We start from the raw sequence: 24154 nt of genomic DNA, 5'->3' as shown, positions 1-24154 counted from the left end.
ACAGCAATCTGCTGCTTACTGTTTTCTGGGTGGTCACCTTAGTGCCACCTCCCAGGCTGTATGTGTTCTACTTTCCTGCCTGTATGCTGCTTGTGTTGAGGGAGCTCTCAGCTTCTACCTTCGTGACAGCCGTCATCCACAAAATGATGGATGCTGTAGCTACAGGTCTAAGTATGTGTCCATCTTCAAGGGCACTGAGGCCCATTGTATCCACAGTGGCATGCCCACAGGCCATCTCACTGGCCCGTACAACTGACCCCACGCCTCGTCACTGTCAGGCAGTGTGCCTGACCTCCTGCAAACTATGTGAGCTGCCAGTGTGTCGTATCTAGCTATCATTCCTCACCAATGCCTCAGCGAGGAGGCCAGCATGTTCCCTGCATGCCGGAGAGGACAATATTCATTATAGCAATCATATTAATAAAATGTTGTTATAGATACCACTGTTACATTGACGCCATCAGGTGTAAAACTCAGAGCTCTCAGCCTCTGACTGTTGTGCAGTAGTGGGCTTCTCAATATCTGAAACTGTCCAAGTGGTGATCAGAAGTGGTCTTCGCAAAAATCGGCATCATCCCAACCAGTCGTCGACACCACTGCAGTCAACTTCGCTCACCTTGCAGTCTGCATTTCAGAGTGAAAGTTGTTTTATTACATTGTAACTGGCCTTTTATTTCATTATGTAAGTTGTTGACCATGGTAGATTGCAGGGATGTCCAATCTGAAAGCAACATTATTACAGCATTATGAACCTCCAGACCTGCCGGAGTTCAGAGGTAACTGTCATGAAATGTATTTGACAGGTGTCAGGTGTACATTTTGTAACCATTCTTGGCATGAGTTGTGCCAGTCAAATGTGTTACTTTCTGACACAGAGGTCATTTGGTACGAGATTGTAATGAATACAATGGGTTATGATATGCTGGAAGAATTGGAGTAACTCTTTTTGTAATGTGTACCTTGTAATTTGAAACTGACATTCATTTCCCTTCTATAGTATACATCTTTGGGTAGGCAGTAGCAGAGTATGCAGTATGCTGATGGAAAGAGGCCCCACTAATTCAAGTGATTTTCTTGCTGCTGTGACAGGACAGAGTGTTAGATTACAAGCTGCCCTTGAGAAGAAAAGTGGGGAATTGAAACATGAAAGAAGCCAGGAAAAAACATTGCAGTCTGACAGGGAAAAAGTATGGAGATACTTTTGGGAATTTAAAATTATGCAGAGTGTACCCTCTCCTTCTATCAGTATTGTGAAAGCAAAATTTAATAGCATCTTTTTTTCCTGGCAAGGCAATGGAAGACATACCTGTATTTACCTCTGATGTTCTAGCTTCAGTCAAGCTGGGTAGCTGACCTGACAAAACATACCTTCATATGACCAATTTATGAGAGATTGGTGAAGCTAAAGTGTTTATCACCTACCATACAACCTTGCAGAATACCCAAATATTTGAACAGGTGGCTGAGGGGTTACAGGAGGTGTATCAGATACAGAACATTACTCGCATCTGTAGGGACAAATTAAACATGTCAACTCAGAAGCAAGACATGTTGGTAGAGGCACCAATGCTTGCAGCCATTGATGCCCGACAATGGCTTTTCAGACTGCAGGCGGTATAACTAATAATAATAACTGTGAGTGGCTCAGTGGGTGAGTGCCAGCCTTTCAGTTGGATACTACTTTGGTGATCTGCATGTCTCTAACCTATACCAATTACTGAACTGGTGAAAGTGGATCTACAGTTTAATGTGTAATCTGAACCATGTGTCATTGCTGGCAATTCCTGGCATCATTGGGAGGTGAAGGTTAAATTAAAGAGAGACTGAAAATTTCCATGATCTGACCATAATTCGACTTCCCAACATCTTGTTTTTCAGTCACGCACTTTACCACTAGACCACGAGGCCTGACAAACTGCAGGTCAATTCCTTCTTGACTGTTTCTTGGTGAGAACATTCTCTTGTTTCTCCATCTGAATAATTTGATACACACTGCATTTTTCATTGCTCCAGTGCACTGGCAAATTATTGATAAATGATCTTATAATAGTGGCAAAATGTAGGTTGCAGTTGGATTATACCTCTTGATGTAACATGGTTTACTTAAATTCTGTTTGTACTTTTACTTCCATGTTCTTTACACTCTTATTGACACACATTATCTGGTCACAATAAGATGGCCATCTGTCAAAAGCCTGAGTAACCACCTTTTGCAGTGCAGGCCACAGCAAGATGCACAGGAAGAGAATCAGTAAGGTTCTGGAAGGTACTTAGAGGGATGTGGAGCCAGGCCAACTCCACTGCTGTGGACAGATATGCTAGTTTTATTGGTTGAAGATCCATGTCATGAACAACGTGATTGAGATGATCCCACAAATTCTTGATTGGTTTTAAATCTGGAGAGTTTGGAAGCCAAGGGAACAGGGTAAACACACCCTGGTGCTCTTGAAACAACACACATATGCTGCAAACTGTGTGACACTTCGCATTGTCCTATTGGTAGAATCCATCATGCTGAGAAAAAACAAGAATGACGAGATCACCCAGGGAATGCCACAAAAACATTCCACATACTGCAATGGTCCCTGCTCTGACCTGGACCCTTTTGATGATTGTTGCAATGTATTTCCTTTCAGACATTTCATGGCGTACACACCAGTGATCATCTGTCTGATAGAGCATAAAATGTGATTCATCTGGAAAGGCCACCTGTCACCAATCAGTGGTCATTCAGTTGGGGTGCTGGCATGCAGATTTTTATATCAGTCAGCATGGGTACATAAACCAGGCATTTGCTGCAGTGGCTCATATGCGGCAATGTTCACTGAACAGTCATTAAGGAGACACTGTTTGTAGCCCTGTGGTTCATCAGGGCAGTCAGTTGCTTAACTGTTGCATGTATGTTTGCCCATCCACATCTCAGCAGCTGACATTCACCCCTGCCATCTGTGATCCATGGTACACCACAGTTGCCTTAGCACTGGTTTGTATAGCAGCATTTTGCCAAGTGCAGTGTACCTTGACCATGGCAGCACACAAACTTAGTCATTTCAGAAATGCTTCCACCTTTGTCCTGAAAGCCGATGAACATGCCCTTTTTGGCATCGGATAATCACTCCATTTCTGTGCTATGACAGCTAATGCGTTGTTTTGTGTCCCTAGCCCCTGACATCTTCATTGCTAGTGCTATCACCTGCCACCTATGAGTAGTTACTGCACATTGACGTCAAAAATAGGGGATGATCACATTAATATGACTGGACTGAGTACTGGTATTGACCTTCAGTGAATTCTGTCTCAGACAGAAATGTCTGATTAGCACATTACATACATTTCTTTGGCCTTTTCAGTTTTCTGATAATTGCTCCATCTGTAGACTATGCTGCCAGTGCTTGCTCTTGCCACTGTTTGTGTTTCTTTGCACATTTTTGCTGTTTTTGTGTCAGATTTTCTCCTGGATCACTGTCTGTTCTGTGCATTTCTTTTGCTGATTATTTATTTCGTTAGAGATGCTGTATTTCCTCCACAGAATTAGTTTTGTTAGTAAGCTTCATCCTTCAATGCCACAAGAACTTCTTCATTATTCTCAGTGATTTTAGAAAATGTTGTCACATTTCCTCTTGAGACAATTTACACTTTTCTTCTTTCTTGTTGCCCTTTTTCTTCCATTTATTACTACCATGTTTACTCTTCTTTCCTCTGATCTCCCTTTTTGCAATGATATTTATGTAATTCTCTCATTATTATCTCTAGTCATTCATCTCCATTTTTCAATAATTATGTGGAAATGATATCAGCTCATAAGAGTCTAGTTAAATGTGCAACTCTCAAGAATTTGCCTGGATTATGTCAAATACTGTGATTTCTACAATACAGTAACCTGTTTGACTTCAACACTGTCTGCAATAGTCTACTGAATTGCAATACTTTCTGCAAACATTGTTTGCATTTGCCCTATGACAGTCGTGTTTGGTGTCTTCATGTTACTTGTGTTTCTGCTTATGAGCCCTCCTCATTGTTCTGCATTATTGATCTTATTGCTCCACACATTTTGGTACTTTGCCTCATTTCTGAAGATAACATCCTTTGCACATCAGCCAATCCTGCTATGACCATGCCTAAAGCTTTACTTAATTCAATGTATCTAGTAGTAATTTAAGAAATGAAAAACTGGACATGTTTGGCATGTTAGTTTTAAATTGGCATTCTAGAAGAGGAAAGTTTACTAAACCCTACCATGTGCCACAGCTACACAAAATAAAGTTTGTCTCAAACAGTTTAAAAATGACAGATAGATTGTGCATTGCTTCACACACACGGACTGCCAGACCACAGGTCATGCTGGGATTGTGGGAAATAAGAAGCCCAATAAATGGCAAAAAAGGGAGACTTAAGTGCTGTAGTTAGAGGTATAGTCAGAAGTAAATAAACAAGGAGTGGGAGACCAGATATTTGTACAAGTGTGTCTGTTTCAGACAAATTCACTCACATATACCAAAAGCACAGCGGTATATTGATAAATAGGATATGAAGTATAACTCCACTAGCAAAGTGAATAAGAGGCAGTTAGTAATGACAATGTCAGACTGAAATTCAACCATGGCTGCTGCTGACAACATCTCCATAGAATTCTCATCATACCAGCAGCACATTGCATTTGTCAGGGGATACAGGATGTCAACCACATATACTTTGGTTACCCTAGACACAGAAAAGAATGAGAGTTGCTGCTTACTGAGAATGTTAAAATGAATCAACATTTATAAATTGCTCAAAATATTCTCACTAAAAGTTGGCATTTAAAAATAACTGCTCAATGTAACATTTGTGTGTGTGTGTGTGTGTGTGTTAGGGTTAACCTAAGATGCAGAAACTTTTGGCCACTGTACTTTTTTAAGTGTAATCATTATCATCAGGGAAATTTGCATTTTAAATTACTTAGCAATATGTGGAAGAGAAAGACTGAAGGCAGCCAGAAAGTTTGAACTGTCTATGTTGATGTATCCAGAGGGAAAAAAAGAAAATAAAAAATAACTATACAGTTGTAAAACATTAACCATTGCAGTTCCAGATTTTTGCTAGTGAAAAACTTACAAAGAAAAACCTTAGCTCATTGGTGCTGTCATCTATGTTTAGAGCCAAGAGCTGATTAGAGTAAGCTCAAAAATGTGGGATAATCAGTCATCCTGAAAGTACATGAAATGTATAAATATTTCATCATATTTCTTACACTTAATTTGTTAACAAAATAATGATATTTATTGAACCAAATTGTATTTTAATAACCTTTCTTCTTTACAGATTTCCCATGCAGCGTTAATGGTGTCTGGTATAGTCACACTGGTGGTGTGCTGTTGTGTTTAAAAACAAACAAAGATGGTAAACTGAATGTTAGTATTCTGGATACACCATCCTATTACCCCGGTCATGGAATACTATCAAAATGTTGGAAAATCACTGGTGAAATACCCTTTCATCCAAAAATGAAGAGTTTCTTCAGTCTGAAAGCTACTGAATGCAATGAGCATAAATTTGCAACATTTATTGGTAGGTTTCTGCCCAGTTATTAGTTAGTTTTTAAATGTTCTTATATTAGTCTCAGTTTTGCTGAAAAATATATCTACAAAAATTTTGAAGGAATTTAATATTTATATATAAACTGCACAAACCATTTTATGCTGTGTGATGGAGGGTACTTTTTGTTGTTGTTGTTGTGGTCATCAGTCCAGAGACTGGTTTGATGCAGCTCTCCATGCTACTCTACCCTGTGCAAGCTTCTTCATCTCCAAGTAACTACGGCACTCTACATCCTTCTGAATCTGCTTAGTGTATTCATCTTTTGGTCACCTTCTACAATTTTTACCCTCCACGCTGCCCTCCAATACTAAATTGGTGATCCCTTGATGACCCAGAACATGTCCAACCAACCAATCCCTTCTTCTAGTCAAGTTATGCCACAAATTCCTTTTCTCCCCAATTCTATTCAGCACCTCCTCATTAGTTACCTGATCTACCCATCTAATCTTCAGCATTCTTCTGTAGCACCACATTTGAAAAGCTCCTATTCTCTTTTTGTCTAAACTGTTTATCGTCTGTGTTTCATTTTCATACATGGCTACAATCCATACAAATACTTTCAGAAAAGACTTCCTGACACTTAAATCTATACTCAATGTTAACAAATTTCTCTTCTTCAGATACACTTTCCTTGCCATTGCCAGTCTACATTTTATATCCTCTCTGCTTTGACCATCATCAGTTATTTTGCTTCCTAAATAGCAAAACGCATTTACTACTTTAAGTGTCTCATTTCCTAATCTAATTCCCTCAGCATCACCTGATTTAATTTGACTACATTCCATTATCCTCGTTTGCTTCTGTTGATGTTTATCTTATATCCTCTTTTCAAGACACTGTCCATTCCATTCAACTGCTCTTCCAAGTCCTGTGCTGCCTGTGAAAGAGTTACAGTGTCATTGGCAAACATTAAAGTTTTTTATTTCTTCTCCATGGATTTTAATTCCTACTCCAAATTTTTCTTTTGTTTCCTTTACTGCTTGCTCAATATACAGACTGAATAACATCTGGGTACGCTACAACCTTGTCTCATTCCCTTCCTAACCACTGCTTGCCTTTCATGTGCCCCTCGACTCCTATAACTGGCATCTGGTTTCTGTACAAACTATAAATAGCCTTTTGCTCCCCTACCACCCTCAGAATTTGAAAGAGAGCATTCCAGTCAACATTGTCAAAATGTTTCTCTGAGTCTACAAATGCTAGAAACTTGGGTTTGCCTTTACTTAAACTATCTTCTAAGATAATTTGTAGGGTCAGTATTGCCTCACATGTTCCAACTTCTCTATGGAATCCAAACTGGTCTACCCTGAGGTTGGCTTCTACCAGTTTTTCCATTTGCCTGTGAAGAATTCATGCTAGTATTTTGCAGCCATGATTTCTTAAACTGATAGATTGGTAATTTTGACACCTGTCTCACATGCTTTCTTTGGGATTGTAATAATTATATTCTTCTTGAAGTCTGAGAATATTTCACCTGTCTCATACATCTTGATCACCAGATGGTAGAGTTTTGTCAGGGCTGGCTCTCCCAAGGCTATCAATAGTTCTAATGGTTTGTTGTCTACTCCTGGGCCTTGTTCTGACTTAGGTCTTTCAGTGCTCTGTCAAATTCTTCACGCAGTATCATATCTCATATTTCATCTTCATCTATGTTCTCTTCCATTCCCATAATATTATCCTCAAGTACATTGCTCTTGTATAGACCCTCTATATACTCCTTCCACCTTTCTGCTTTGCCTTATTTGCTTAGAACTGGTTTTCCATCTGAGCTCTTGATATTCCTGCAAGTGGTTCTCTTTTCTCTAAAGGTTTCTTTAATTTTCCTGTAGGCAGTATCTATCTTACCCCTAGTGAGACAAGCCTCTACATCCTTACATTTGTCCTCTAGCCATCCCTGCTTAGCCAATTTGCACTTCCTGTCAATCTCATTTTTGAGAAGTTTGTATTCCTTTTTGCCTGCTTCATTTACTGCACTTCATGTTCTCTCCTTTCATGAATTAAATTCAATATCTCTTCTGTTACCCAAGGATTTCTACTAGCCCTTGTCTTTATACCTACTTGATCCTCTGCTGCCTTCACTATTTCATCTCTCATAGCTACCTATTCTTCTTCTACTGTATTTCTGTCCCCCGTTCTTGTCAATTGTTCCCTAATGCTCTCTCTGAAACTCTCTACAACCTCTGGTTCTTTCAGTCTATCCAGGTCCCATCTCCTTAAATTCCTACTTTTTTTCAGTTTCTGTTTTAATCTACAGATTGTGATCAGAGTCCCCATCTGCCCCTGGAAATGTCTTACAATTTAAAACCTGTTTCCTAAATCTCTGTCTTACCATTATATAATCACCTGAAAGCTTCTCTAATTTTGTATGAAGTCTATGTATGTACGTAACTAAGGACGTATGTATATATGAGTGTACAAACACGAACCCATCACAGTAATTCTTAATGCTATTATACCAGCTAAGTGTAACATCATCAATTAGTAGGAAAGTGATTATGGTGAAAACAAATCTGTTGTTTCCTCAGTATTACTGTAAATATCTGTTGTTTACATTGCACTGATATCTTGACATTTACTCAATTACATGAGTATTTTTCAGAGAAACGATTAGCAAAATTTATAACAAGACAGGTCTGTTCATAACACACTACTGCTTGTCAAGTAGCTTTAAGTGACCACTGCTATGCACTTGCAAAGTATCCACAAAAATTTTCACCCTTATATCTGGGATATTGAATAATTTTTTTTTTACTATCTGTCTCTGTTGCATTGATATAAAATTCAGCTGTAGTGGTTACCAGTTTCAGGCTGACATACCCATTCTCAAACCACACCTTACTATAATCCGTAATTATTCATACAATATGGTGTCCAAAGGCATGAACAGCATATGTTCAGAAAAGGACACACAGGTCAATGGGTACCCTCATTGACTGTAGCCTATGTGTCTACATATAAAAGTAAGAAGATAATTTATCATCATCATCACCATCATTTAAGACTGATTATGCCTTTCAGCGTTCAGTCTGGAGCATAGCCCCCTTATAAAATTCCTCCATGATCCCCTATTCAGTGCTAACATTGGTGCCTCTTCTGATGTTAAACCTGTTACTTCAAAATCGTTCTTAACCGAATCCAGGTACCTTCTCTTTGGTCTGAGCCTACTCCTCCTACCCTCTACTGCTGAACCCATGAGTCTCTTGGGTAACCTTGCTTCTCCCATGCGTGTAACATGACCCCACCATCTAAGCCTGTTCGCCTTGACTGCTACATCTGTAGAGTTCATTCCCAGTTTTTCTTTGATTTCCTCATTGTGGACACCCTCCTGCCATTGTTCCCATCTACTAGTACCTGCAATCATCCTAGCTACTTTCATATCCGTAACCTCAACCTTGTTGATAAGGTAACCTGAATCCACCCAGCTTTCGCTCCCATACAACAAAGTTGGTCGAAAGATTGAACGGTGCACAGATAGCTTAGTCTTGGTACTGACTTCCTTCTTGCAGAAGAGAGTAGATCGTAGCTGAGCGCTCACTGCATTAGCTTTGCTACACCTCGCTTCCAGTTCTTTCACTATGTTTCCATCCTGTGAGAATATGCATCCTAAGTACTTGAAACCGTCCGCCTGTTCTAACTTTGTTCCTCCTATTTGGCACTCAATCCGTTTATATTTCTTTCCCACTGACATTACTTTCGTTTTGGAGATGCTAATCTTCATACCATAGTCCTTACATTTCTGATCTAGCTCTGAAATATTACTTTGCAAACTTTCAATCGAATCTGCCATCACAACTAAGTCATCCGCATATGCAAGACTGCTTATTTTGTGTTCACTTATCTTAATCTCACCCAGCCAGTCTTTTGTTTTCAACATATGATCCATAAATAATATGAACAACAGTGGAGACAGGTTGCAGCCTTGTCTTACCCCTGAAATTACTCTGAACCATGAACTCAATTTACCGTCAACTCTAACTGCTGCCTGACTATCCATGTAAAGACCTTTAATTGCTTGCAAAAGTTTGCCTCCTATTCCATAATCTCGTAGAACAGACAATAACTTCCTCCTAGGAACCCGGTCATATGCCTTTTCTAGATAATTTATAAAAGTGACAAAACTTACAGTTTTTGAACATTCCTTTAAAGTAATTGGAAGGTCATTTTTGCAGATCAACAACAAGAGCATCCCAGTACTAATCTCCCATTTTATGTTAAGTTTCATTTCTGTGATCTTACCTGTCAGTATGAGTCTGTTTTCTGTTATGAAGAGGGATGTCATTAGTGCTACAATATTTCAGTTTGTCAAGTAGAATTTTGTAGTCCACACAATTAAGGGCTATGGCATGGTCACAAAATATCCCAACAGAATTTTTTTTCCTTCTTTATCTTTGTCACTACTCCATTTGTGAGATTTTTGGATGACCTTCTATGTGGAGAGTCCTATATGAAAGTCAATCTGAAAGGCAGTTAACAAGCTCTGCTCAGAAAAATCTGCCAATATTTGATCAAAGGCCATTCCTCCATAAACCTTTCAAAACACTGGAAAGAATGAAATGGTTCTATAATTAGATGTGGTCTGCTTATCTCCAGTCTTATACCTGCATGTGAAAATATGACACTAGGCAGTGACTGATCACAAATATAATTTAAAGTTAGTCCTGTCATGTCAGCAAAAGATCTAGGCTTGAAAGCCATCATAAGGTAATCACTACGTTTTAGGAAAATGAAGTTTGTAGTACCTTTAGGAGCTGTGTTTTTAAATGAACAGCTGTGGATGTAGTAGATGGTGTCTGCCTGAATAAATCTAGTATGTCTATATTTGGTTGTCTATTAATGGCAGTCATGCCTGTTACCACTGTGAGATTGTAATAATTGAAGCTTGTGGATAATGAAATCAGTTCATCATCATTTCTGTCACAACTGTTATCAATTTCATTTGATCGCTATTGTTGTTAGTATTGTAGCTGGCCTTAGGGGCAGAGGGGGTGGCTAGTGTGAAGAATGGCTGGTGGCCTAAAGTTGAGGCAGGCTGTTGGTGGTCCAGTGAAACTCAGCTATAAAAAAATAACACATATTCAAACATCTCTGCTATACCAGTGGGTAATAGCAATACCCCCCTCACACACACACACACACACACACACACACACACACACACACACACAAAGTAGCAGGGCTGTGTGGTAAGTGAGGGTAGAGCTGGCTGGCTGCAACAAGTGTGCACACCAGTTTCCTGATGACAGTGTTCAGCATATGCCATGCAACCCAGTTTTGTGAGATGTGCCACAAGCACCCTGCATCATTGATGCTTGAAGATGATCAGGGTTTCTTGCAGCAGTAGCTAGCTGTGCAGTAAATGACCGCATGTATGTGACCAATGATGTGTGGTTTGGTGGTGCCCATGTCACAGTGGTGGAAGCCAGCTGCTGTGTCTGGGATACAGTCTGCTGCTCCCTGGGTAGGAGTTCCAATCACTGGTGTAGTAGGCTGGGGACAGCCCCCATATGACATGGCACATAGTTCAGAAAATGGACTTAGTGCAGGAGGCAGATACAGAGACCCAATCTATTGACTGCTACTGGTCACTCCATGTCACTTGATGTAGCCCCCACTTCCTAATAGAACTGATAAGTTCCAAATGAATCTGTTACCAAAATGATAACAGTTTATATAGAATGCCACTGCACTGCTTCTAGTCATATTTCCAATAACACTGGTGGACCTTGTTGGTGGAGAAATTCCCTTGCTGGTACTACAAGAACCATGCCTTACCACTGTGCTGCCAGGTTTCACAGAGCTGAACTCAGTTCATCTCACAATAAATCAACAGCTCTGTTACTGCAAAATTGGAATGCCAACACCTTGCATTTACTGACAGGATGTGGCTGCTGTAAAACTGTCACCATCATACTCCCACAATCTGTCCACAAAGTAGTCGTGACACTACACTGCCCCCCTTCCTGGTAAGATCAGGCTCTTGGATCCCCACTTAAGAATGATTTACATTTTCAGAACAAGTTACCACCACAAAGGTTTTCGTGGCTTAGCCCACAAGGTTCAGAGACTGCAGTTAACCTACAGAGGTTATTCATTAGGCTTCCTCTTATGCAGCTAAGTTGCTGATTACTACTCCACTTAATGGTCCATTAGTTCCTTTGCAACACACATCACATCATGCCTTTATACTTTTTCATCCTATCAGTCTTTTACTATTGACAATTTCCTCTCAGTGCTCTCATTAAAGGGGTGGCAATTCTTCTGGAAAACCTCGAATTGTCAGGGAATCACATTATACCTGAAAAAATAAGGGATATCTCAGGGAGTTTCAGGAATTCCTTAAAATCTCAGGGAATGCTGCATTTTTAACCTAGAACTGAAACTGAATTTTATTGAGTTTTATAAATCACAATTTTAAAATACTTAATATCTCAATGTGTGCTAATTATATGAATATTATTCCATATGAATTATCACTGTTTAAAAAGTGCAGTTAAACTCAAGCTAATGACTGGTATATAGCCCATCTGACAAGAAAGAAAAGTCATGAGTGTGGTATGTGCTCTCCCACTCACCATTAATTTATCAGGAGCTTCTTGACATCATCTTCCCATCCCATATCTTGGTCCATGGCCTCGTATCCTCTTAAACTCTCAGGAGTACATTTCTCACCAACACCCATACTACAATATTCCACGTATACTCACTTTCACGTTCTAGGGATCCAGTCTACCAGAATTTGGACTACCAATGGATCAGGCTGATGGATCGCTCTCCACTTAAGATAAATGAAGGCTACACACAGCAGAATGAGAGCCACTATGGCACTAGGTATCATGCTGCTTAATGTCATGGTCACTCATTGTTGCCCTTCCATGTATCACTGCATAATTGCTCCACTGAAATCCATCCCTCTTGAGCGGCTTTTAGTTGGTTCAGGGAATGGATTAGGTCCAGTTTCAATGTATTATTTAGGAAGTTTAGATTCTACATTGGGATTACCTCTAGTGGTTCTTCTGGCCAGTAAAACTGTAGCCATATTATGTTCAACTTAGTAGGTCCCGCAACCATGGCTAATAGATTGAAGGTTGGTCCCATTATGTCACATACTTTCCCATTCGTCAACAAGCCACTACCTCTCAGCTCCAGTCACCTTGCCTCCATGAGCCTTCCCTACTCATGGCAGCTCACCACTACCAACACATTGTCATACACAGAATAAATACAGTGTAGCTCTGTTTGGTTTAGGTTCCACAGTGTCCCCCAGACAATCTTGTCCATTTGTTATGCCCAAGAATAGCTGCAGTGTGCATGTGTTTCCACCAGTTTGAATCACCCAGGCTCAGCACACTGTAATCTTCTCCCTCCAACAGTTCTGCAGATCCTCCACCATCATTACTATAGGTCTACCTCATGATTCTGGGATTAGCCTGTCCTTGATTGCACAGATTTTCATAGAGTTCCCCATTTCGCCAGATGGGGAGGAGCAGGAAGGGTATAACATTTAAACTATGCCTATTTACCAAATATTGGGAACTGAACCAGTACGTATAACCATGTCTCATCATTCCTCACCTCTAGTGATGCTATACAGTAATAGAAAGGTCAACTCTGCCTACTGTGCTCTTTAATGAGTCTCAAATCTGGCAGCAATTCCTCCCACACTTTTTGTAACCCTAACAAGTATTGCTCTGGTGATAATGGGATAGGTCTCAGGTGGCTGTGCAACGCAAAATGAATAGCTTCCTGTAAACTCACCATCATCATCATCTGTGCACCCTCTGCACCTCTCAAGAAGATGGCTGCTGCAGGCCAGTATTTTCATACAGTTAAAAGAGCCATTACTTTAGCACAACTTATTCCTTCCCCCCAATATATTACAGCCTGATACCCTGCACATAATACCTAAACGATTACCGACAAATTCAACAAAGTACATCTGTCACTTCCTAGACCTCAATGCATAGGGCATATCCTGCATGGTCCATCCACATTCTCACATCCAATCCTCTGCTTCCTCCTCTTTGCATCCTTCTCCAGCTTTGGTCCTGGTACTCCAGTGACTGAGTCCAGAGTGCCTTGGAATGGCTGCAAGCACCATTGTAGGCCACATCGACAACTGTAGCCTAACATTGACTGGTGACACAGTCCCAATCGCTTGGTAATGTCTCTGGTACTGTGTGATAAATTTCTTAGTGTTGTCATTCCACATTAAAGGGCTGGATTACATTAAACCCTAACCTATCCCATAATGTACTAAGCTCCCTGTGCATTTCACCTGTCTCCTGCCTCTCCAATGCCTCTGTGTTTGCTTTCTGCACTCATTTATATTTCTCTCACAATTCTAGCGAAATTATTGACCAACTTGCCCCTTCTTGCCTATCTGCTGGATGGCTCCTTTAACCCAAATAATCATTTCAGAGCACCATGGTCAGTTACTACTTTAAATTTCTTCACATACAAGTAACACCAAAAATATGTGACTTCTTATATGAAGCTAAGAATCTCACTTCCTGTGGTTTTTGCCCCTACTCTGTTAAGTTGTCTCAATGCTTAAGCCACAGGACATTCCTCACCATTGACCTCTTGGCTCGGGACACACCCCAAAGCATGGTTAGATGTGTCACAGGATAATATAAATTTCTTCTGAAAATCTGGAGAAATTAAAACTTAACTTGACATAAATAATTTCTTCAACCTTTCAAACATGGTCTGACAGTCCTCCTTCCAAACAAATTTTGCACCTTTCTTCAACAGCTGCATGAGTGGTCATGCTATATCAGCAAACACCCTCACAAATTTCCTATGATAGAGAGACTAAAAAATGACTGTAGCTCCTTTCTTGGCTTAGGAATTGGGAAACCTCATACCATTTGTACTAGTCTTGGATCTATTTTCTTCACGTCTTTTATAATTAAGTACCCAAAGCAACCTACTTCCTCTAAAGCAAAATGTCACTTTTCTATCCTTAATGTCAGATATGCAGTCCGCAACTTCTTAAATACTTCCCTCTGTTGTTACTTATGTCGCTCCATGTTTTTTGAGAACATATACATTCCAGGTAGACTAGATATTTGTAAGGTTTCAATCCCCTTAGTACTCTGTCCAACAATTACTGAAATATTCCAAGAGCTTTCCTCAACCTAAATGTCATCCTCCAATACTGATAATGGAACCAGGGTACCAAGAACCCTGGCATTACTCTGAAGTGACTTCCAATTCATGGTACCCACTCCTTAACTCTGTACTAAAGAAATACTGGCACTGCACCAAGTTATCAATGGCCCCCATAATATCAGGTATGAGGTATACATCTGTCATGGTCTTACTATCAAGATGACAGTTGTTGCAACAGAACCTGTTATTAGAATCATCCATGGGCTTCTTGGGCATGAGCACATACCTGCTCCCCATGGACTAGTACTTTCTTTTGTTATCCGATTGACTAACTGCTGATTGATGACCTCCACCATAATCAATTGTAAATATTGATGTATCTGATAAGGTTTCTAGTACACCAGTGCTTCAGTTCCCTTCAGAATTTGATGCTGTGTAAAGGGCATAATTGACAGTGGACCCCAAGGAAGTTAAAAGTCTTCAAACTCCAACAATAACTCCTCCATTTTGATTCTTTTTACACTTAGTTATCTAATGCAGTCTTAGTGGCAGCTTGTAGCTCCCTATGGTTCACATCCTCTGTGTACCAATCCTCCTATGAAATACAAGTACTTGCTATTTGCTACTAACACTTCTTCATCAACCTCACCTCTTCACTGCCAAAATAATCAAGATTCACAGGTACCATGTTCCAGCCATCTCTCTTCTGTATGCATACAATTTTCTTTTTAACAAAATAAGTCATTGAATTTAACGCATTGTACCCCTCCAGTTGCTCTATTACACATAACATTTCAACAGGTAAGTTTGGCCCCCATAATCTAAGGTATGAGGTATACATCTGTCATGGTCTTACTATCAAGTTGACAGTTGTTGCAACAGAACCTGTTATTAGAATCATCCATGGGCTTCTTAGACATGAGCACATACCTGCTCCCCATGGCACATGATCATGCAAATAAGGCAAGAGGGTACTTGTACTTGGTTAAATTGGGTTGCCCAATATGATTGATACACTTCACAACAACAACAAAATGTGTGTGAAATCTTATGGGACTTAACTGCTAAGGTCATCAGTCCCTAAGCTTACACACTACTTAATCTAAATTATCCAAAGGACACACACACACACACCCATGCCCGAGGGAGGACTCGAACCTCCGCCGGGATCAGCCACACAGTCCAGGACTGCAGTGCCTTAGACCGCTCGGCTAACCCCCCCCCCGCTGCACATTTCACAACAGTTCTACGCTGACAACAGCTTTCCTCAGCAGGAATGTCATCCCACAAAGTTCCACCACATGTCAGTGAAGGTTAGTTCTGGCATGTTGTTGATATAAAAAGTTTAACCCTAGAGTCAGGCAGTAAATCTCACTCACATGAGACACTACTTTCACACACTGCTTAAACTGAACCACCTCAACCTAAAAATCTATCTCCACTGACCCCAGTGCCCTTACATCATTAACTCTCACCTCACGTAACCTAAAGCATGATAGATTCCATCACCTCCGATCCACTGGATTTCTATTGACCACTGACACATGCAACATCTCTTATTGCACATTGTGTCTCTGCATACATACCTACTGCATCTAAATCTAATGGGAATGCTGTGTGGCTCATTAAAAATTGGCTGTCAAAAATAACTCTTTATTCAGTCAAGCACTTGTGGTATGCTGGCATGGAGTAGCAATCCCTCTACCACATATCGCATGGCCAGCGAGGTTACAGCCAAAGATTAGCTCACTGGCTGGAACATTTGTGCCCTGATTTGCTGACAACAGTCCTCAGTATGTGCCACTGGCCCCAATCATGTGAGCTGCACCACAAGCACCCTGCATCAGCAGCGCTCGGAGGCAACCAGGATTCTTGCGGTGGTAGCCAGCTCTGTGGAGGATAACTGCACATTTACACCAAACCAAGATTGTGAACGGTGGCTGCTGGATCAGAGATATGATCTGCTGTGCTATGGCAGACATACCATTCACTGATAGAATGGGCCTGGGATGGCACTTTGGCACTAAGTCCGGAAGGTGGACTTAGTGCAGCAGGCAGATATGGCATTGGAGACCTGAACTCATAACTGCTGCTGGTAGCTTCATCTCATCCCTCACCTGGCATGGCCTCATCCTGGAGTAACTGCCAAGCTATGAATGAATCTGCTGTCAAAATGATAACTATTTATAGAATAGAGCACAACTGTTATGCCAACATGCCACTTCTAGTCAAGTTTTCAATAACACTATGAAACCCATTGGTGGAGAAATCCTCTTGCCTGTACTGCAAGAACTGTGGACTACCACTGTGCTGGAAAATTTTGCCGAGCTGAGCTGGACCCGTCTTGAAATAAATCAACAGCTCAAATAAACAGCTCTGTTACTGTAATCAAAATGCCAACACTTTGCACACACCATCAGGCAGTGGCTCCTGCAATATTTCATCACCACACTCCCACAAAATTTGGCCACAAAGTAGTAGTGACAATACACTATGTTACATACTTAATGATTTTACTGATTGTTTGTTCTTTGTTTTGGGTTTTGTGCTATACACGCATTTTTTTGTTTTGCCAAAATGGAGGATTTTACAATACTGGAGGTAATTCTGTCTCAACTATTTATTACTGCCATTCTTTTAAATTAGGTAGCGTTCACTCTTCTTGATACAAGGTACTTTAATCTGACATGGTATCAATAGTGATTAAAATTCTTCTGGGTATTATGCCGCATCATTTCTAAAAGCCGGCTAGGGCGGCCGAGCAGTTCTAGGCACTACAGTCTGGAACCGCGTGACCGCTATGGTCGCGGGTTCGAATCCTGCCTCGGGCATGGATGTGTGTGATGTTCTTAGGTTAGTTAGGTTTAAGTAGTTCTAGGGGACTGATGACCTTAGAATTTTAGTCCCATAGTGCTCAGAGCCATTTGAGCCATTTCTAAAAAACTAACAACAATAATAAACTAAAACTGACATTTTGGCCAAATTGCAATGGCCTTCCTCAGGGCCCTGAGGAAGGCTGTTGCAATTCGGCCAAAACATCGGTTTTTGTTTATTATTGTTGTTAGTTTTTTAGCAATGACGTGGCATAATACCCAGAAGAATTTTAATCACTATGACACCGGCCACGGAAGCCTACGTTCTTAAGTGGTATCAACAGTTTGTCTTTGATTGGGTTTGATTTAACCTCATACTCAAGTAAACATATCCATCGTCATTGATGTTATGGCAGTATGGATCCAATTCTTCACCTCTTCTATGCTCTGTCATAGTGTTGATGCATAAATATTGCCCTTAATGGAACTCCACAGCAAGAAGTCATGGAGCATCAAATCTGGTGGCTCTGCAGGCCAGCTGAGGAGTGCTAAGTTGCCAGCTATCTGATGATCAACCCAAAAGCTCAGTAGAGTTTCATTCAAGTATTCATGATCTTGGCAACTCCAGAGAGAGGGTGCCCCTTCTTGTTGAAAAATGGAGTTATCCTCGTTCAACATCTGAAACAACCAGTTTCATAAAACAGGAAGATGCTAGTGACTGTTTACCATGTTTCCATCAAAGAAAAATGGGCTGTAAACAGTTGAGTGGGATATTGCACAAAACATATTGACTTTGGATGAATCTTATACATGTTCAGTGTGTGTATGTGGTTCTGTAGGCCCAAATTCGAAAATTGTGTTTTGTTCTCCACTAAGGTTGAAAGTTGCTTCATCACTGAATGTGATGCATGTGCCAAAGTGTTATCATTGTTAATAGCATTCTGAAGTTTGGCAGAAAATGCCACGCATTTTCATTTGTCATCATGATGTAGAGCCTGTAACAGCTGTAACTTGTACAGCTCCACAACCAACCAACAGTTCAAAATATGCCAAATTGCCATTGTAGACAGTTGTAACTTTCAACTGGCACAACAAGTTGATTTTAAAGAACTTTGTTGGAAACAGGTTTGAGTTCATGCGACATTTTCATCAGAAACATGAGAGTGACCAGGACTCTTTCCTTTATGTGAACCTCCTGTGTCTACAAACTGTGGATATCATCTGTGAATGTTCCATCCATTTGGATGATTAGTTTGGTACCTTAAACTGAAACATTTTTGCACTGTACTCATGGAACTACACTTCGCAAACTCAAGAACACAATATGATATTAGCTATGGGATAGTCATTTTGTGACACGTGATGGTAACAAAGCAGACAGAAGACAACCAATATATATTGGCAATGAATATAAAATAGAAAATGTATTTGTTTTTCCAACAACTGAGCCATGGCACAGCACTCTATAGTTTTGACCATATATTATTTTGTAATACATATATTCTTTTTGAAACACCCTGTTTAATCCACAGCCTTGTTATTTAGCTGCCACATCTCATTCACTTTACATAATTGATTGATGTGTGCTATAATGTACCATTTTAACACGATTGCCAAAGCTGTTACTTCACTGTGAATATTTTAAGGCTCACTGATGCTTTTTCATCTTTTGTCATGTTATTTTCAAGTTTGTTACTAACCATAACCTCAAAGAAGTTCCATGTATTTTCAGGAAATCAGTAACTTTTATCCCAAGTTTTCCTACTGTCCTAATAGAAATCCTCCCCCTCTTGTATCATGGACCTTGCTGAGATGGGATGACTTACATGTATCAGAGATACAGATTCAGCTAGATGGACCATAGCTGCAACCACAACAGAAGGGTGCTGTGAAGAGGCCAAACAATCCTGTTGTTGCTGAAGAGGGGCAGCAGCCTTTTCAGTAGTTGCAGCAGCAACAGTCTGGATGATTGACTGATGTAGCCTTATTACATTTAACCAACCTGAACCTTGCTGTGACTGTACAGTGAATGACTGAAAAGAGGGGGAAACTACAGCCCCTAGTTTTCCTGAGGGCATGCAGCTGTCTGTATGTCATAATGATGATGTCCTCTTGCATAAAATATTCTGGAGGTAAAATAGTCCCCTATTTGGATCTTTGGGTAGGGACTTCTCAGAGGATGTTATCAACCATATAACAATGTCTTATACAGATTATATGAGTAAGTACTGTGATTCATGCATGATATGATGTGGTAATATGGTTTTAGGATGATGATTTTGTTCTTGGATTGTAATATAGATGTATTATTTGACTTATAGCTGAGAATGACTTTTCAATTAAATGCCACATCATGTATGACATATTGCATAGTGCTTATATATAAGTGCTTCAAAATGACTTAGCGTTGAAATTTGCCAATTCCAGAATAAACAAAAAATATAAAACTGTACAGCTTAGTACAGACAAAGTTTTCTTTTGCAAAATTTTTGGAGGCTCTGGACCCAGTCTGAACAAAATTTTCAAGACAAGTTTGTGTGCCATATTTATATTATTAACACATAATGAAGAGGTTGAAAGAATGCATGATGAGATATAAGGAATTATTAATATAGTTAAGAGTGTGGAAAATTTATTTGTAATTGTTACCTGAAATTTGATGGCAGGAAAATGAACAGAAGGAAAATTAGTAAGTGTACAAGAAGTGGGAGAAAGGAATGAAAGAGGTAGGTTTCGGGTAGAATACATCATGGCAGGATAGAAATTCTGAAACCTTGTTTCAAACCAAAAATTGTTTCCAGGGACAGATGGGAAATCTGACCATAATATATTGATTATGAAATGCAGCTTAAAACAGAAGAAATTGCATAGAGGTAGGAAATTAAGGAGATGGGATCTGAATAAATTGAAGGAATCAGAAATTGTTGAGAGTTTGAAACAGAGCATTAAGCAACAACTGACTGAAATGGAAGAAAGGAATCCAATAGAAGAATAACAGATAGGTTTGAGGGATGAAATAGAGAAGGTGGCAGAGGATTAAATAAGCAAAAAGACAAGGCCCAGCAGAAATACTCGGATAATACATGAAATATTGCATACAATGGATGAATGGAGAAGATATAAAAATGCAGCAAATGAAGCAAGCAAAAGGAAACACAGGCATCTAAAAACAAGCTTGATAGAGAGTCATTTATACCATTTGTTCATGTAGATAAAGTTTTTTATGGTGTTGACTGGATTACAGTCTTTGAAATACTGAATTTATCAAGGATAAAGTGCAGGGAAAGAGAGGTTATCTACAACTTGAATAGAGAAATCAGACTGCACTTACAAGAACTGAAAGAGATGAAAGGGAAGTAATAGTTCAGGTGAGTACAAGATGGGATTGTAGCCAGTTTCCAATGTTATTCAATCTACATGCTGAGCAAGCTGTGAAGGAAATAAAAGAGAAATGGGATTAAAATTCAGAAAGAAGAATTGAGAGCTTTAAGATTTGCTGATGAAACTGTAATTCTGTCTGAGATGGAAAGGGACCTGGAAGAGTGGATGAATGAAAGAGGTTATACGACAAACATCAGCAAAAGTAAAACAATGGTAATGGAATGTAGTCAGATTAAATAAGCTGATGCTGAGATGATTAGATCAGGAAATGAGATAAATGTTTTTTCTTCAGCATCAAAATAATTGATGATGGCCAAAATAGAGAGGGTGTAAAATGTAGACTGGCTATGACAAGAAAAACATTTCTGAAAAAAGAGAAATTTTTAACATGCAATATAAATTTAAACATTAAAAAGTCTTCTCTGAAGGTATTTGACTGATGTGTAGCTTTGTACAGTTGTGAAACATGGATGATAAACATTCCACCCAAGAAAAGAGTAGAAGCTTTTGAAATGTGGTACGACAAAAGATGCTGAAGGTCTTTGTATCATTCACACAAGGATTGTGAGGATAAGATTAGAATAATTACTGCCCACACAGAGGCATTCAAACACTTGAGTCTTCCCATACTCCATATGGAACAGGAAGAAACCCTAATAACTGGGACAATGGGACGTACCATCTGCCATGTACCTCACGGTGGTTTGCAGAGCATAGATGAAGATGTAGATGGAGACAAGTATCAGAGATACCAGGAGTACTTCAAGTACTATCCTCTCTTGTGGATATTACCTTCTTTAGAGGAAATATGGAGTCCACTACCTCATATCAACTTAACTCTGAGTGGCATGTCAGTGGTAAGTCCAAGGTCCCTGCAAAGAAAAGGCGGGGACCAGAGAGAACTCAGGAATGTTACACTCATCCTCTAACCAGAAAGTTTGAGGTACAGTTTTCCACTGAAACTGAGTCACTGAGGTGAATCTCTGAAGGTCTCATTCAATGTGTTGAAGAAGCTGTCCAGGTGCCATTGAGGGAATGGGCTGCAACCCACTGCAGATTGCATTTTCATTCAGTGTTTTAACTTCGATGAGTGTCCCAGTGGCCGCTTGAATTGTTGGTTTTAGCTTATAATTTTGTAAAGTTTTGTTGATATTGGTATTAGCTGGGGTATAGTAGTTTTAACACAAGTAGTTGCTTTGTTAGTAGATAGAGAATTTTGAGACTGCTATTGTTAGTTCTATAAATAGTTCTACTGTTGTAACTGAACTTAGTAATGTAGACATATAGTTTTTTTATTAAGTGTAAAATTTTACCACGAGTGAGAAGTGTGGGCTCTGTCATAGGTTTGTGAGTAGTATGTTATGGTGTTAGATTTGTTCAAAGTATTTAAGTATTTTCAATGCGGGGGGGGGGGGGGGGGGGTGGAAATGCAGTCGGGAAGCCAGTGGGCATTCTAGCAAGATCCTCTCCTGGGAATGCAGAATCTGTAGTAGAAATAAGTTCATATTGGAGCAGGAGCATAAGATCTGTGCCTTTCAGGTGCAGTTATAATGTGCAAAGGAGGAACCATAGGTTGAGGAGGGTGAAGGTTGGTGGGGAATGGGAACTGGCAGTTGGCAAGAAGGCAGCCAGGAGGAGGAGGTATGCAGACAGTTATACATTGCTTATATGCAATAGATTTGCCAACTGTCAAAGTTGAGTGCAGAGGAGCCTCTTGTAGCTGTAGATGTAGGGAACATGCAGCAGTCCTCAGCAGTTAGGAGCCCTAGGTCAGTTGCAAAGTCTAACAGAAAGAAGGAGGTTCTGCTGCTAGGTAGATCACACAGTAGAGGTGTGGGCCAGCAGTTGCAGGAAGTGTTGGGGAGTGAGTACCAGGTCACCAGCATTGTGAACAGGGTTGGCTCAGGTGACTGACAGTTTAGGGGAGTTATGTAGGGATTTTATGAAGGAGGATCAGGTAGTGATAGTGAGTGGAGCAGGGAACAGTCTTGATAGGGATGGGGAATATGATGTAGGTGGTGACCTGGTAAAGATAGCTACTCAAACTGGTGACACTAATGTGCATTTTGTGCAACTGTTTCAGCTTCATGATTGGCCTAGTCTTAATGCGGCTGTTAGGCGTGTTAACATAGGGCTGGAGAGGGCACTGATGCAGAGGGCATGGGTGACATTTCAGTGGTGACAGCTGGGTCTATCAGTAGATCAGGTTTCACTAGGCATGGGCCTGCACCTCAATAAGTATAGGAAGGGGACGCTGGCAAAGCTTATAGGTGACAGTGTAGTGTGTGGTGGTGGGATAACTCATGGAAAAAATCCTGTAGTAGTTGGTGTTAGAGCTGCACCTTTTTTTAGATTGAAGTCAGCTGATACATATACCTGCTTAAAGGAAGTCCCTCTATCTAAGGGCTCACCTTCAGAAGATGTCATGTTTCATCAAAATATAAGAGGTATTAGAGATAAAGTTAGTGAACTGCTTATAGATGTTGACTCTGAAATTATTGGTATATCGGAGCACTACTTAAATAATTTGACAATTCCGAGGCTTCCTTTACCAGGATACAGATTAGCTGGCTGTTTTTCAAGGAGTTCATTGCAGGGTTGGGGAGTGGCTATGTACATAAAAAACACTATTTCGTTTGAGTCCATAGACGTGTCATGGCACAGCACTGAACAGGTGTTTGAATGTTGTGCAGGACCAGTTAAATTTAGTGAAACTAAACTTCTATTTTTTGTTGTTTATAGGTCCCCTAACTCTGACTTCAGAGCATTTCTGCTCAAGCTAGAGAGTGTTCTTGATTCACTTTGTAGGAAGTACCAGGAATTAGTTATATTTGGTGACTTCAATATAAATTTTGTATGTGGTGGTGCAAGAAAAAGGATGTTGGTAGATCTCCTAAATTCATATGATCTGATGCAGACTTTGTTTTTTCCAACTAGGGTGCAGTGGAACAGTAGCACAGCCATAGACAATAATTTTATTCATTCTTCATTACTAGATGGGCATTCTATTAGTAGAAGGGTGAATGGCCTTTCAGACAGTGATGCACAAATTTTAACACTAAAAGGCTTTTGTATGCAAACAAATGTCACATATAATTACAAACTATGTCGGAAAGTTAATAAAACAGCAATAGAGAGTTTTTTAAACCTTGTCAAGGAACGAGAGTGGCAGGATGTTTATAGTGCTGATAACATAGGTGATAAATATAATGCTTTCTGTGGCACATTTCATATGCTCTTTTTATAGTCACTTTCCATTAGAACATTCT

The 24154-nt window shown here is 40.0% G+C and overlaps 1 protein-coding gene across 1 annotated transcript in view; it reads left to right on the top strand.

The window, feature by feature from the left end:
- LOC126236929 (uncharacterized) overlaps positions 1 to 24154 on the top strand; it is a 405481-nt gene that overhangs the window by 368294 nt on the left and 13033 nt on the right. Inside the window, exon 3 of the mRNA XM_049946607.1 lies at positions 5302 to 5547. Coding sequence (XP_049802564.1) covers positions 5302 to 5547 — 246 coding nt within the window. The remainder of the gene's footprint in view (positions 1 to 5301; positions 5548 to 24154) is intronic.

Source organism: Schistocerca nitens, chromosome 2 (assembly GCF_023898315.1).
Source record: "Schistocerca nitens isolate TAMUIC-IGC-003100 chromosome 2, iqSchNite1.1, whole genome shotgun sequence".
Taxonomy (NCBI): domain Eukaryota; kingdom Metazoa; phylum Arthropoda; class Insecta; order Orthoptera; family Acrididae; genus Schistocerca; species Schistocerca nitens.
The sequence above is the reverse complement of the archived record's forward strand: the minus strand, read 5'-3'. Positions and strand labels throughout refer to the sequence as shown.